Source organism: Lepisma saccharinum, chromosome 3 (assembly GCF_977018435.1).
Source record: "Lepisma saccharinum chromosome 3, izLepSacc3.1, whole genome shotgun sequence".
NCBI classification, from domain to species: Eukaryota; Metazoa; Arthropoda; class Insecta; order Zygentoma; family Lepismatidae; genus Lepisma; species Lepisma saccharinum.
The window spans coordinates 118,300,063-118,316,469 of NC_139231.1; the positions used below are offsets into that span (position 1 = coordinate 118,300,063).

At 39.8% G+C, this 16,407-nt stretch overlaps 1 protein-coding gene across 3 annotated transcripts in view; it reads left to right on the top strand.

Annotated features, from left to right (window-relative positions):
• LOC145985356 (protein kinase C-binding protein NELL1-like) overlaps positions 1-16,407 on the top strand; it is a 197,763-nt gene that overhangs the window by 93,362 nt on the left and 87,994 nt on the right. For all 3 annotated transcript variants that reach the window (XM_083119272.1, XM_083119270.1, XM_083119271.1), the window contains exon 2: positions 5,772-5,891. In XM_083119272.1, coding sequence (XP_082975398.1) covers positions 5,772-5,891 — 120 coding nt within the window. The remainder of the gene's footprint in view (positions 1-5,771; positions 5,892-16,407) is intronic.

Below are 16,407 nucleotides of genomic sequence, written 5' to 3' on the forward strand. Positions count from 1 at the left end.
TTTATCTACAGTATAGCTTCTAATAACCTTTTTTTCTAGATGAATTCAGAAATTACCCAAATGTCACTTACCATGTTTTACACCCGAGACCTTCAATTGAAAATTGACTGTTAATGGTTAAGCAAATCCTCATATCTTACCAGAGATTCGAACGCAGGGTTGGTGGATTAAATATACATAGCACGTTGCAGAAGAGTTAGCAACACTGCCGAAAGATTTTCTCATGCCCCTCCCTCACCAATCTTGCCTCAGATGTCATAGTCACAAGAGGAAGGAAATCGTTCGAAGTTCTTATCGGACCACGTCCTTCCTTGCTGGGAAGAGGATGAAAGTTACCTTAGATAAGAACTTTGCATTGCGCCGTCGAGGTGGCTCAATCTGCTACGGGTGTCATCCTGTTGGAAATTTGCAGCAACGCCTCCATCAGGCTTTAAGTTACGGACCAGAGTTCAGTTCCCCGAGGCGAACACTATCTTAAAGTGAGTTGGATAAAGAAGAGATCAGTTTTCTCCTTTCGCTAGAGAATATGGAGTGTTATTGTGACGTGAGATGAAGAATGTTTTCTGGGACTGTGATAGCACTGTTGATCTGTTTTGGTAAGTCTTTCTCAAGTTGTTTTTTTTCATGCGTATATCTGTACTAAGTTGCTCGTCTCGATTTATAGACGCCCATCTCGTTCTCCTCCCGTCCTCCAAGGGAATGTCTCGGTCTCGAATCATGAAATTATAGATAGCATTGGCAATGTACATCTCGTATGTGTGGTTCACCTATGTAACAAACTGTTGCATTGTAGCTTCTAGCAGCAATGATGGAAGGCAGTTCTTGTAAACATACGGAATTGAGGCGAGCGGGTGAGAGATTCGAACCTTGCTTACGATGGTACAGTCACGGACACTTCTGGGTTGTAATGATCCCATTGAAAGTCAATAGTTGCTACAACCAAGAAGCGTCCATGACTGTACGACTGTACGTTGTGTAGTATTAATTTGTTCGAACAGAAGCTCACGATATTTCCTTGCACACGACAAACAAAATTGACCGCGAACATGGTCACTGTGCGAATCTTGACGGCACGTGGAACCCACCTGTACAGGTCATCACCGCATACATTTTCAGTGTTGTGTAGGTTATTAAGGGAAGCTTTTTTTACGCGTCGTTTCGATGCTGCAAACTCTCGAAAAAGGGAGTTTATTCTAGTGGTGTGCAACCCCGCTGCACAGATTGAGTTTCCACTAATGGATCGGCTTTGCATTTACGATAAACTATGTACCGTATATGACCTCTCAATAAATACTCTGGTAGATATACACTTGGTATGTCTGAGTAAGTCACATATTGGTCTTCAAATCTAGTACATAATAGTTTACGGAAGTCTCGAACGAGACAGGGAGTTACGGACACTAGTCTCTGGTAGTCTCGATTTTAGAGAGATCTTCTGCCTCGTTTTCAGTACCATCCCAAAGCTATTCCACCAGTTGATTGATATTAGAGAAAATAATAATTACGTGTTTAATGCGACAATCCAGAATTGAATTGAGAAATTCTTGACTACAAAGTAGTATCCAAGTGATTAGTGTTGACCTTCGATGAAATAGGAAAGAACATTTTGGGTTACTCGGATGCCATGTGGAAACAGTAATGGGTAAAGCACACCTCGGTGGCTGAGTGGTTAGCACAGTGCGCTACGACGCAAGAGTTCTCGGGTTCGACTCACGGCTTGTACATGGGTGTTCTTTGCGAGTACCCCTTCATCGCATCACAATAACTCATATTCGTCGTCTCGATTAGCCAAAAGTGGCAAAAAAAGCGACGCTAAACAAGAAACTTCCAACGCAAGGGGTGACAAATCAGAACAATTGGAAAGACCGCATAAATATTTTATCGGTTCTATTTGTGCAATCAATTCTATTTATGCAATCCGCACGAGTACTTCTCCGTCAAGGTTGCAACATTCTTCAAGCTATTTGCGTAATGGCGGCGTGAGGGCAGCATTTTTTTATATTGACAAACACAGCGACATAAACGTCTGGAAATGCTATTAACGGCATGTGAAACATTTCCGGCCGATAGCTGTTTTTTCTTCTGCTTTCCTGGAATGTGATGGTTTTCGCGGAAAACCGAATGGACGTGTGGCGTTCGTGCTACGGCAAGATAATGAAGTTACCCGTCCCACGCTACACGCGTATAAATGAATTATCAAACGCGTCACGAACGCTGCGACATGTGAACTTCGGAAGATGGGGTCGACGTCACGTGCTTCGAGCCTTTGCTTGGGGGAAGGGGAGGGGGACGGCGCCCCTTATTCTCGTGTATTGCTTCCTCGCAAGCTCGGCTGTTTTGAGTCCATTCAACGTTCAATGTTGTCCTATTCTTTATTGCTAAGAACAGTGACGTATGTAAGGAATTGAAACCCTAATGTATTGTATCCCCAAAAAATCTCGTCGCCATAAGAACTCTTCTTTGTAACGTACAACCTATACATTATGAATATCCTAAGATATAACTGAAGAACAACCCTGCCTCAACACCCCGTTGTCACTGAAAAACTTAATCCCCCATTGTTCTTTTGTACATGTATGGTTTTAACATACTATCACTAGCGCCTGCAATTTTTTTATGCTGAAAGGAGTTCGAATTATTCATATAGTACATTCCAGCGAAAAGTAAAGGACATGGCCATGAAAAATGAGAGGAATTGTTGATCATAAGTGATAGTGGCACATTTGTGGTTCCAATGATCCAGAAACATGTGCATGGCAACCCTGTCTCACGTGATGGTCAAGTCATAGTTCGTTCAGGGAACCGCGTAGATTAGGGTGACCAGACGTCCTGATTTTCGCAGGACAGTCCTTTTTTTGAGAATCATGTCCTGCGGTCTGCGACCCCACTCCATAAAATCACAAATGTTCTATTTTTCAACAGTGTCCTGCGAAATGTCCTGCAAAACATCCAGACGAATTGTTTTTCTTCTGTGAACTGTTGGTGCCTTTCTAAATTAACAGTATTGTTGGCTTGCATAGAAATACTTATAGATCTAAAAAAAAATTCACGCTCGCTTTGCTCACGACCTTCGTCTTACTGTAAAGCTTTGCATGCAGTTTGCTCATCATATTACGATGTGCAAGGTGCCGAGTGATGACTAAAAGGGGCGCTTTGAAAATAGCCCGATTCTGGGGATTTGCATGTTTGATGCATTGATGAAATTATTACTACAACTGCGGCAAGAGACAAATATATTCTCAGTATTGATTAATATGTCAATATTATTTCACAATGTATGGATGTTTTATGATAAGAATGTGAGGAAATGCAAAAACAATAAGAACGAGAGAGACAGGAAGTTTAATCTGTAAAATTAAAAATATGTGTAAAAGGAGGAACGGAAAAGAGAGAAATGAAAAAGGAAATATATAAGAAGAGAAGACCTCCGTGGCGGAGTGGTTGAACGCTAGGATAGCAGGGGTCGAATGTAATCATCAGTCATATTAATTGTTGCAATTAGCCAAACGTGACAGAAAAGAGACGTTACATAACAAAAATCAAATCAAATCAAGAAGAAAACAGAGTAAAGAGAACTATGTAATATTTCAGGAGACATGTAAGCTACATGACTTTTTGTTTGCCAAAGAGAGTGGGGGGAGCGGTGCACTTGACCCTGTGCTCTTTTAGATACAGCTGTTACCCCTTCTCCCCCCCCCCACCATGGATGTCCTGCTTTTCGTTTCATAAAATCTGGTCACCCTAGCGTAGATGAACTGTTCCGGTACGTTTGTATGTTGCGTCCGTTACAGGCTTTCAAGCACCTGCCACATGGAAGCTATTTGAAATCTCTCGACCTATTTACATTGGTAATGAAGTGCATACGATGACTTTCGAGTCGGAAGTAAATGGCATAAAACTGTTTTTACTTTCACAACAATTTTAATTGTCCCTAAGCACTACACGTTGTGTCCAATCTAAAGTTTCGTCCGTTACACCAAATTTCAATTATTTTCTTAATGCACTATTCAAGTTGTAACCACATATCTTTCAGAAAATGGAAACCACTAACAAAAGCGTAAGAGTGCTATTTGAATGTTACGTCCGTTATGCCTGAATGTACCATTCCAAATAAGTAGTTTCGAACGGTGAATAGAACGGTATAGATCTTAACTGTGAAAGTCACGGAATAGAACGTTATGTCTCATCAGTCATCACCAACTACCCCAACGTTCTTCGAGTTAACAAATTCATTCACGAGATTTTAATGTATACGATCGGTTTAGCTCCCCTTAGTTAAGAAGACCAATTAATGCAATCCCCTTTTCTCAGAGCAAAGCATAAAGTCCCGTTGGGTGTAGCAGATTGGACGAAATGACGTGACGTTTGGTTCCTCGCGTGATGGGACCTTCAAGGGGTCACTCGATGGGGGTGAGGTCCAAATGCCAGCACGAGGCAGAAACCACTCCATATTGATCCAAGCCATCCAGAGAGGACAGCAAGGTGTTTCCTGGTTCTTGGTCCGGGAACTTCCATCATCATTGAGACCGGGCTTGCATCTACCGGGGACATTTCTCCTTAAGAAGACGGGAATCTTAATGTCGACATTTGTCTTCGTCAGGTGGCTTTTTATGTGCGGTCTCTGCGGTACCAATAAAAAGCCAGAATTTAACGAGCACGCCTGCGGGAAGTTATTCCACAAGGGTTTACTGCGTTCATTATCTTTATTCTTAGTACCAGTGATCCTTTTGGAACAGAGATAATTCTGTGCTTCTCAGCCCCTTATAGTCTGTGTGGATTGATATCTGAATCTCATAACGGCTTACACATGGAACTTTTTTCGGCTATATTTTCAGTGGAAAATAAGAATGTACCGAAACGAAACCTTCACCTACAGTATATCGGTGAAGTACAGACGGAAAATTTACAAATCTAATATTGCATATATTTGGTGAAATTGTTGAATTGCATTTTCAGTCAATATGTGGATGAAACCATATGGATAGGCCGTTGACTTTAAAAGGTCAGAATAATAAGAAAATGTATGAAAAACTATTTAGGAAGTATTGTATAGTTCCAGGTTTTAAATAATATAACAATATATATAATATATTTTACTTCTTATGACAACCCCATACAGAAGTACAAGGACTGGATCGTACTTCTTGAATATTGTAGTGCCCCTATTTTATTGCATATACATATAATTGAGATGTCTGTCGCACAGGATCTTGCTCATGAAAACAAAATATTCAAGAGTATCAAGCACATTTATATTTATACCCTAGAAATACGAATTCTTATGCAAACAAATTTTAAATACTTTTCTGAAAGATGGTTCTTGAACTGGAGAAAATGGTTTGTGTTAATCACATGTTGGTGGGTTATTTTACGTTTCTTGTCTGCCTCTTGGTATGATCGCGACGATGATGGTGAAGGATGAACTAATTAAATGGAGGTTGGGGAAACAATGATGCATTCATGCCTTACCCTGAGTTCGAACTTCAGACTTCCGGCTTCTCGGTGCGTTCGTTGACCATTCTGTCGCGGAGGAATTGTGTGACTTGAAATAGGTCACAAACTGTTTATATAATAACTTCTGTTAATAATCTTCATTTATACCAATAAAGAAGATGAATTGTCGATATACCCCATTTCTACTACTAGTAGAATTTCTATCATCGTCATTCTATTTCTCATTTCATCATTTTCATTATTTGTTGCAATAACGTTACCTGTGATCCAATCTGATTGTAATACATTATATTAAGATTTTTTTGTGTGTGTTTCAGCCGCCGGCCTGGATCGTCAGATAGACCTTCTGGAGGGGCTCCAGCTCCACAACACCTCCCACCAGGGCGTCTCCCTAGCCCCCGGCCCTCACAGCCTCACGCCTGCCATCTATCTAAACGGTAAGATAACTTTGTACTACCAGCATGTAGAAGCTTTTAGATTTTGAAAGGAAGCCGAGAACGACACATTTTTGGCACGCTGTAAAGCGAGTGTGATAGTAGCACGTAATGTAATGTCCATTTTACCATATTTAACAAGATACAGGGTGATTCTTTCGCTACAAGACTCTAGAAACCACCACCGATGTCCAGGCAGAGTCGAACTCGACGCTGCATATTTGCAATGAACACATACTCAGCTCCTGCGTTACCCATTCTTCATTAATCTCACAGCCCACACAATAATTGAAAAGAAACCTCTATGCCAGCAACTGTGCACTCCACCTTGTACTTCACAGAAGCTAAAGCTACCGTAGCGAGTGTCAAGTACAACCGAAAGGAAGAGCGTAAATGGCAACAATGTGGCAGGTCATTATCACGGTGCTACAATGCTACTTACGCTCACTCATCGTCAGCTGACTTTCTTCCCTTTCTTTCTCAAAATATACGGTTTTACCGCATGTTTCATATGTGTACGTTTTCAACGAGCTGAGATATTCGAATTTTATGGAACTTAAGCAATTGCGAACTGCTGGACTGAAAATAATATTGAAGATGCATGAAACTACCCTGTTAGAACTTGAATTTATTTGTATAGTACGTCTTTTCCTCGCTACTTGAAATGTGCAAAAATATATACACCCCTCACAAAAAGTTTGGAATATTTTTATATTAGACAATATGTGATAGACAGGGCCTTGGAATTCAACAACACATAGTATCTGTCTGGTGGACGTTCTCGTGTTTTCACCGACATATGCCACCGTGCCTATCACCTATTGCCAAACAATAATATTCCAAACTTTTTGTGATTAGTGTATTTCGAAGACGTTAAAAAGAAACGTCTCCTACGTTACAATGTACCATTTCAAACGTTTGTAACCAGGAAGTGTAGTTAGCAGCCTGTGTGTGTTTGATTCCCTTGCTATTTGTTATTGCTGTATTTGCATGCATGTGCCGGAGACAAGCGTAAACCACGAGACAGTATTCCAAAACATTGCAGCATCGATTACCTAACACTGTTTCCTTCCCCGGGGGCTCCCGACCTCAATCAACAAAGGCGAGACAGGTAGCTTTGACACGCCGGCTCCTCCCCCTCCCCGAAAAGGAAGGCCAATTAATATTTCAGTAGTTTCCGCTTGTCATACTCGCTCGGCGAAAGGCATTGAAAAATGGAAGAGTTGGATGTTTCGGCTGGTCGATAAAGTGAGAGTGGAACTGGAATTCATAAAGGCGGATCTTCCGAATGGCTTATCGAAACGGAGTAGACAATGAGAAAAACGATGATGAAATGAATTTGTCATGTGTATTCTGCAATGGTTTGCATTTTAAGGCAGTGACTGCCAATTTTTTCCAACCACCATCCCTTATTCGAGAGGTCTAGGGTTAAAGGAAAACTTGTCTCATGTCTTTTTGACCGATTCTTCACGTAATTCGAGTTTTCATTGAAGTTTATCAACAAAGATAAATGCTAGTTATTCAAGCTAACCTTTTATTATATCTTACACTTGAAAAACGTGCTCGAAAGCTCGAAACTTACACGTATTTATCTACAATCGTTTTCCCATAATTTTCATATTTATCATTAATTCACACAGCTTAATTTGTTAACCTATGTATTAGTATTTTTTTTTATTTTGCGTCGCTTCCCTGCCACTTTTAACTATCGCGAAAATTAGGATAGAGGTGATGACAATGAGTGATGAAGATGAAATTGACATTCGCAAGGAATACCCAGATCGGGATGAAATCTGGGAACTTCAGTGGCGAGATGAAAAGTCGACCACGTAACTTGCTCGGCCACAAGGCCGTTAATTGATTAACCTGAAACCGAGCATAATAATGATCATATTAATTCGGCATGACGAAATACGAATTTATTTTTATTATGACAAATAATCAATAGCTCTTATTCAAAATGATATAACACGTAAAACCGCAATTAACGATTTGAAAATGTGGACGTCTTTATGGCCATCGTTTAATAAACCCCTATACAATATCACTTATGGTAAATGTGACTTTATATCTTTATTAGAGGAAGGTTATGCAAGGTACCATTACTCAATACTTTAAATATTCAAGTTTCACGTAAAAGACCCATTAATGCTCTTAGTGTGTAGAGGTTACCAGTCTGGACATATTTTTTTCTTTGATGTTCTACTATATGAATGTAGTGCTGGAATTTTGTCAGTTCTCCTATTAGTACTATAATTAATTAAAGGCACTCTGGATGTAAATCTTGAGAATATATTTCCTTTCCGTGTAGTGTTTACTTTTCCTCATCATATGTAGATTGAGTGAGTCATTTACCATTAATGTCAATTCGTTTACGGAGAATGAGTTATGGTTACGGTTGGCTTGAAGTACTGAATTGCCACCGAGCAAGAAACGGCCCTTACAACTACCGCACTTCTGTAATCGATCATGAGGTCACTGGGCACCGCATATTCATGCACTCAGCAAATGAGGGCGGACTCTGTCTTTAGCATAAATTTACATTTGTTATCGTCTGCTTACTTGTGTTCGTGCATGAGGGACAACGACCGATATGGCAGTGAGCATTGAGGATGGGTTCCACGATCAATTCGTCTTGATCAAGTTGTATATGCCGTGATAACTTTTTGGGGGACAAGTTTTAGCTTAGCAGAAAGAAAAAGGCTTAGTCATTATAAGCCCTATTGTACGGCAAGCAATATTAGAATAAACTAGACCATCTTCCGACAGACTATACTTGGACTATACAGTGCTACATTAAGCTGCATTCTCTTGTATGAAATATGGTTCTGGAGCGACTTTCATTATGGATAAAATAATACTGTTAAATGGTAAACCTACTCCCTGCATGTTACAACGTGCCGTAGAGGTAGGGTTCCAAACATTCACAATCTTGCCTATTGGGAAGTGAAGGTGATATGATCAGCACCATGCTCCAGCCGCATTAACCCCCAGGAATACCCTCAGGTACCCACTTATTATAGCCTGAGTGAACCTCTGAGTAGCTCCGTACATTGTTGGAAAAATCCACCTACCCCGGAAATCAAACCGAGGTCTCCCGCTTGGCAGGCAGATTGAAAAATGCATCTCGTGCTAGTGTCTCCTTAGATTATTATATTCCTCGGAAATAACTTCCGTATAGAATGGAAACAGTGTTCCCTAAAACTTCAAAAACGAGGTAGAAGAAAAGTTGGTTTAAATTATATTCTTGGTTTTTGCTTTCTCTGAATTAGCAAGGTTCACACTGCAATAAAAAAATACTTTTACAAAGAATACTTCTAATCAGTGAACAGAACTAATAGAGATCTCGCCATCGAAAGTTCCGTATTTGAATCTCGGTCGGTTATGTGTTTATCTTTGTGAGTGTCCCTTCATCAATTTCATCACTCATCCTCATCTTCGTGATTAGCCAAAAAAACGCAACCAAATCAACGAATCAAACCTAATGGAAATAAATATCATCCTGAATGGTAGCCAACCCACACAACATCCCTGCATAAAGTGTTACACAACTCTTTAGGATGGGCAAGTGACTAGCATTTTTAAGTTCCAGTAGGCGTCAAGGCTTTCTTCGAAGTCTCTTGTGGTAGGGCGTTGAACAAAATTCTCCCTACGCTTATCACTTAATAACGGTCCAGCGAACCAGCTGCTCCTGTTGCCTTTGGGGTGAATAAATTTAGGTTCCTCCCCCTCCGCCAAGAGAAGAAAACGTACAAGGAGAACATTGAGATTCAGTGGCGAAGCAAAGCAGCATAGGAAATCAGTGGTTTGGAAACTCGAAAAACCCAAACTCTTCCCTTGTGGCTCCGATCGACCTCCCGTTATTTTTTAACCCCGCACATTCTCTTTTACGAAATGATGTTTTTTTTTTTATCGTTGAAGAGGAAAGTACTTGATTTAAGCTCTCGCGGAGAGGCCAGGAGCTCCAGATCCAAATGCCAGACTTTTTAATATTTTGGTTAATACCCATAAAATTTATCATTGAAAGTAATGTAATCGGCTTACATGTGCAAATAATATACTGTCGGTTGCAATAAAAATGTGGCCTAGATCCTGAAATACTTACTTCCCTGCAAGGTGTTATGTGTGTTGCCTAACTCTACGCCGATAAGTGGATTTTTATAGCAAATATACAATAGATACTTCTACCATCACCGTATAGTTAGGTCACACAAAATGCCTTGCAGGGAAGCGAATATTTCAGGATGTGGGTCTTTCATTTTTATTGCCGGTGACTGTACATTGTGCTAAATTTATAACATCTGGATTTTTGGAAGAAATCGTTTTATTTAACAGAATTTGCAGACCTTAAACGTTAATAAATATATTGATACCATAACTTTGAATATCTTATTATGTATTGATACTGATTACAGCATTAATAAACAGCAAATTGTGATTTCATGTCATACCGGTTATGCTTGATCGTAATATCAAATTGCGTATAGCATGTTCAAGTGATGTTTGCTACTGATATTCCGTAGCTACGGTGATATTCAACATTACTTCTGTTACAACAATTGTTAAGCACCCAAATGTTGTGAATTCTTTCGAAATACTCAATTTCTAATGTAACGTTTTCTTCGCTTAGATTTAGAAGTTCTATCGTCTCATTGTCATAAAAGTTATGGTGAAGTTCCAAAATTTTTGTTTCCAAAAGTTTAAACGCTAACATTACAATCCATGAAATAGAAACTTATTTTTATTTTTTTCAAGTTTTTGTTGAGAGGTTTATTTCAAATATTGGTGTGTTTTGAGTTGGTGTTTTAAGTCCACTTTGTGCACAATAAAGCTAATCGGGACTGGACCTACAGTTTAAAGTGGAATCCGAACCACTATGTGCCTCCACCGGGTATCGAACCCGGGACCCTGTGACGTTCCTTTTGGGTGATCTCCACTGGATTACGTCACCGTAATTACCCAATCCCCTTGTACGGTTGAGTTATGGGACTCTCTTTTATGTTATGCTACACTGAGCATTCTCAGGACGTACGATTAGGAAAATAAATTGCTTCTTGCCATTTTACAAGTTTAATAACACATTTTACCTTTAAACAATCACTGCATAATAGCACAACGATATTCACAAATACAAACACATTTCAATTAAGCTGCGGATTTTTCTTTATAACAGTGTTTTCACAAAATTAACATCTCACGCAACTCAACATAACTTACTTTTCGTCTTTTTTCGCACCGTTGTCCTGGCCACGGAATCAATAAAAGATTGGGCAGTTTTACTAATGTTTATTAACCGGAAATGACTTTGGCTTCCGATGCCACTTTTAATTACACATAAGTCTAGAAACTATACATTTGATAACACAAACCACAATGTTACAGCCATTAAATAAATCAAACAGATTTCAGTGAAATTAACAGAAAACAAATAAAATATTACATATAGCCAAAATTAACAAAGCGTATCAACCCCCTTGATTACGATGCGACGACGATTTCAATTTTTGGTGACGTCCATTTGTTGCCCTGCATACGTTTCTTAACGTAAGCGGTCAAGTACATCCGGTTTCACCGATGTGGTTTGTTGTTTTAACTCGGAGATTCCCAAACTTTTTCGTTGCACGTCGCCCTTAGTGTTTCAAGATTTCCCCGCGGCGCCCAAGTCAGAATGTAGGACTATCTACCACTTGAAGCGCTCAGTTAGTGTGGTTAGGTTACTTGCCTTAAGTTAAAATATAGACACACATTTCAAATTCAGAAACATTTTATATGTAAAAAGTACTAAATAAGCACACGTTTGGAATAAGTGTCATTTCAGGAAAATATTGGAACATTTCGCGGCGCACCTGTAAGCCAACCACTGCACCCCAGGGCTCCGCGGCTCACACTTTGGGAACCAATTTAACCAAAGGCCCGCCCACTACACTTAATCGGTAACGGTTTCCGTTGCTCTTCCGTTTAGTATCAGTGGCATGATTTATTACGATTTGTTTCGATGCTTTAAGAGTTTGGGACCATCATGACTTACTGGCATATGGTGTTAAAAGAGTACTGGGTGGTTACATGTCTGCATGTCGGAAACTGCATGAAACTGGCATAAACAAAAACTTTCATTTAGAAATGTCCGAGATGTCTAGAATGTATAGTTGTGGAAATGAAATCTCTTGAAACCAATTGCAACTTTGTAAAATATCCCTTAGTACACAGTAATTGTTCAGGTATCTTCCTGTTTTTATGCACAAAACCGACAAGAGGGTAAACTAGTGTTCTGGAGAACTTAAAAAAATATCGTAAATTACGTAACTTGAAGCACCTTAAAACATTTTGAGAAAAAATGTTTTTATTTAAATTGTTAAAGTTTAAAATTTAAGAACATTGTCATAACAGTAAAAAAGCATGTTCGAAATTGACGCGTTTGTTGTTTGAGGTTAAAACCGAAGCGTGAAATGTGTGTTGGGAGAGGAATGTTTCGAGGTGGCTAAGAAAGTATTTCAATTTGTCCTACTTTGGTGGAGCTTATCCCCTTGTCCCGTGTCCTTTTGAATAGAGTAATTAACCTGTCAGACCAGAATGAGTTTCTTGCGGAGTAGGGAGAGCGTTGTTATCTGCATTAATTAACGTTGCCATCAAAAGTTTTGGCCGAAGGTGATTAGTAATTTATTACTTACTTCCAGCATAACTCGACACTTTCGCTCTAGTTCCTCTGCATTTCTCACCGCAACTGATTTGCGGGTTTGGCACTTTCGCGCGCAGTAAGGTATATTTCCGGTGTAATTTGGTTGCCCCTACCCCCCCCCCCCTTCCTCCTACTCCCTTTTTTTACGCTGACTTACCAACATTTCTAATTTCACCCTTGTTTTAACATTATTTGTCTGTAAATGTGATATTTCGTTACTTAGAATTTTATTTTCTTATGTTCAGAAATTAATTAGTTCTATTTACAGTGTGAAAATCAATATATCGAAACACATTTGCACGCACCTTAGGTAATAATTGGTGTGCTTTTAGTAGTTTTATGCTAAACTAAACTCTGTTGCTCGACAGCACTTTGAGAACCAAGTTTTACCAAAGGACTTTTCGTTTTAGATTTTACTTTTTAAGTCGCCTTTCACCGTTGAGGCTGAATTTGTGAATACAATAAATGGTTATCACACAAGCCCAGGTCACGACTAGGATGAAGTTCTCGGTAACGAGAATCTGAATTAACTCTCAAACGCTTTTCATTGTTTGATGTCTGGCCAACATATCGAATCCCATCGCCACTGTCATCTGGCTTTCTTGAACGGAGACCACTACTTCTCCTTTTCAAGTAAACTCTCCAATTGTCTTCACGTTGCTTGGTCAATGTAATAGTTTTGGGAGCACCCCTGAGAATAGAGTCCAGGACCACACGTACGAAGTGCAGTAGCAAAGACAATTCGGCTATGAGGGAGTCAGACAGATTTTACTTTGTACTTGGCGTGAGGGACATAGAATATATAACCATTATGAACTTCCGTCTGTTGCAGAGCTTGGTGGTTTCTGTCAGTTTTCTGTAGTCTCCATCTCTATGCTTCACCAACAAGCGAGACTGCTTATTTAAAAGTGAAATAAATTGTGGGGAACTTAATTTAATTTCTTAAATTGATCACGCAATTTTTGATCATCCCTCGTATGTTCACGTAGCAAACAATTTCAAAACGTACTTAGCTTTTACTTTCCTGATGTAATATTATCTCGGAAATTCCCAAAGGGTGGAGCCAAGATTTACAGGGGAACGGTAGTAAAATTATGCGAAGGGATTTAACTTAACTTCTACCTGCTAAAATACAAACAGGCGGAACATTGTGGTGTTGCTGAAATGAATCTTCATGCTTGTTGATGCCTGTTCCGCAACCACAGACTGTTTGTTTATAAATTCTTTGGAGGTACAATTCACTGAATACCCTCGCAATTGATATTAATGAGCGTGTAAAGTATTGTTGACCTTCTCTTGAGACCGTTCTTCTGTCTCCTCGCAGCGTTGTCTGGATGCGAAACAATCCCCCTCCCCCTTCCATCTCCCGTTTCCTAGAAAATAAACCCTTGAAAGGGCTTGTCTCGTCAACACATAGGCATTTCCCTTGACTGGCATTTCTGAAACCTACCGTGCATAAAACATGCCGAGTTGGTGGAAGCGAATGCTGAATCTTTCATGAAAATGAAGCGTATCACATTCTCTCTATCCTCCATGTCAAACGTATAGCAAAAAGAAAAGAAAAAGATCCGGGAAAGGAGAAGGAAAAAGTAGCACAGAGAGAGGAAATGACAGGGAGAGGTTGGATAAGGATGGGGTGAAAAGAAACTAAAGTTTCCATTTCTATTTTTCTTCGTAAGATATCACAATTACCCCATCGTTTTTGTCATAATGGTAAGATATGGCTTTGCATTTCAATTGTGTTCTTTTGGGGGAGGAAGAATATCACACAAGGTATTTGCACATACACTTGCGTGCAACGAACACTTGCCAGTGAGCGATTAAAGACTAATAGAATAGACTGGTCTAATGAAGCTCCGTTGAACCCTCCCAGGTCATGGTGGCTAAGCGCGTTGAGCGGTCGACTCACAATCTCGCCTCGAAGGTTCTTGGTTCCAGTCCAGGTAGGCTTAAGGATGTCACGTTCCTTATTAACTATGTTTCATCTAGCTGCCCTCCGTGGAGGAGCTACGACGCCAGGTGTCCCGGGTTCAAATCCAGGCCTAGGCATGGGTGTTCTTTGTGAATGTCCCTTCATCATATCATCACTCATCCTCGCCTTTAGCCAAAAATTGCAAAAAAGCGAAGTAAAATAAACCAAATCAATCAATCATTTTCATCTAATCACCATTTGTCCTCATTGTCGTAGTACGTATATGGAGGCAGAGAAGCGAGGTAAAATAAGAAAAATACTAATAAAACTTTGGTTTTTGTTTCTTCTTCTTCATGGGGGAGATCATTTGCGGCACGGCAAAATAATATCCTATATTCAGATTTCTACTTTTATGTATGTGGGACCGTTGCGTGCTCCCGGATAGCGTAGTGGTAACGTCGTTGCCTTGTAATCAAGGAGTGCCGGGTTCGATCCCCGGTGTAGGAATTTACTCGCCTTTACTTCTGACTGTACGTCTTTCTTGCAGAATATAACTAGGAACAAAATTATTTTGCACCAAATATGATTGTTTGAGACATGAAAAGTGCAGATTGTATCTTGAATTCTGGGCTGCAAACAAAGCTTACACGCAAACCAAGCAAGAGAATGCGTGCATGTCTGTTGCAACCGGGAATCACGGTTAATGCGGACGAAACAGTCTATCCCTAGATACGTGCAAAAGGACGCACAAATGTTCGGACACGCCTTAATACTCACGTGACATCTGATATATTACCAGTCTCTTTCTTGTATCCTTCTCGGGTTTGCAATCCGCAAACACACGTGTATGGCGTGTAGGTCTAATATATACACACACACACACACACACACACACAGATGCACGATAACACGTTTCATAGATCAAATACGGTCGAGCCATTCTTCCCCCCCTCCCTCCATCTCATTCTTTTGGAAACTTCAGTGTTTTAATAAATAAATAAAACTTTGACTATGCGATATATTCAGCCTCGTGTCAAAACTATTCCGTTGTAAAGATATACTGGGTCTTGCCGTGTTGTTGACTGTTGCTAAGCAACAAACGTTCTCAGTTTCCGAGATGTGGCTGGGCCGGCGGATACCTCCCTTTGCTTCTCTTCCCCTCCCCTCCCCTCTCTTAGCCGCTTCCTTCTGTGTAACCAATGCGTTTGTTGACACAGGTCACAGGGCCACTCGTGTAAACAACTGCGGAGGCAAGGAAATTTTGAATTCGTGGTGGTTGAACGAAGAGATTGTTAAATTCAATTGAAATACAACCTCTTTGCTTGCCTTGTACAAGGGGATCCATGAGTATTACCTTGCAAATTGTCCCTGACTATTTTCATTAATTTTTCTCTCGCACCGTATGTGTTTTTAAGCGATGACTTTTCATGTATTCTGGTGCAGAAGTTGTCAACAGCTTGTTTTGAGTTTTATTTTAATTCTTGAAGCTGTTATTGGGTCAAATAAAGTGCACGAACGTGCTGATGAACAATTTGCACGATAATATTCATGTATCCCACTGTACGTACCAGAGAGCAGGATGTTATGTACTGTGTAATTTTCTGTTGTCATTCGTGTATTAACATATCATTTCGCCACGTTCTCCTGAAATTCCTTGCATGAAATACTTTAAAGAATATCTTATTTTACCATATCACTCGTTTCGAGTCTCTCTTTTTTTTGTAATTATCGTCTGAAAAACATTGGGATGGCTCAACTCAAAAACTTGTTCCATAACTTTATACAAAGAATTAATACAAGCCATAGCCCCTTACCCTCAAATGGATCATTACATTAACTTTCATAATATCGATTTGACAACAGATAGTACAAATAATATGCACACTGAAAATACCAAATCGGAGATCGAAAACAATGGTTTTGCAATAATT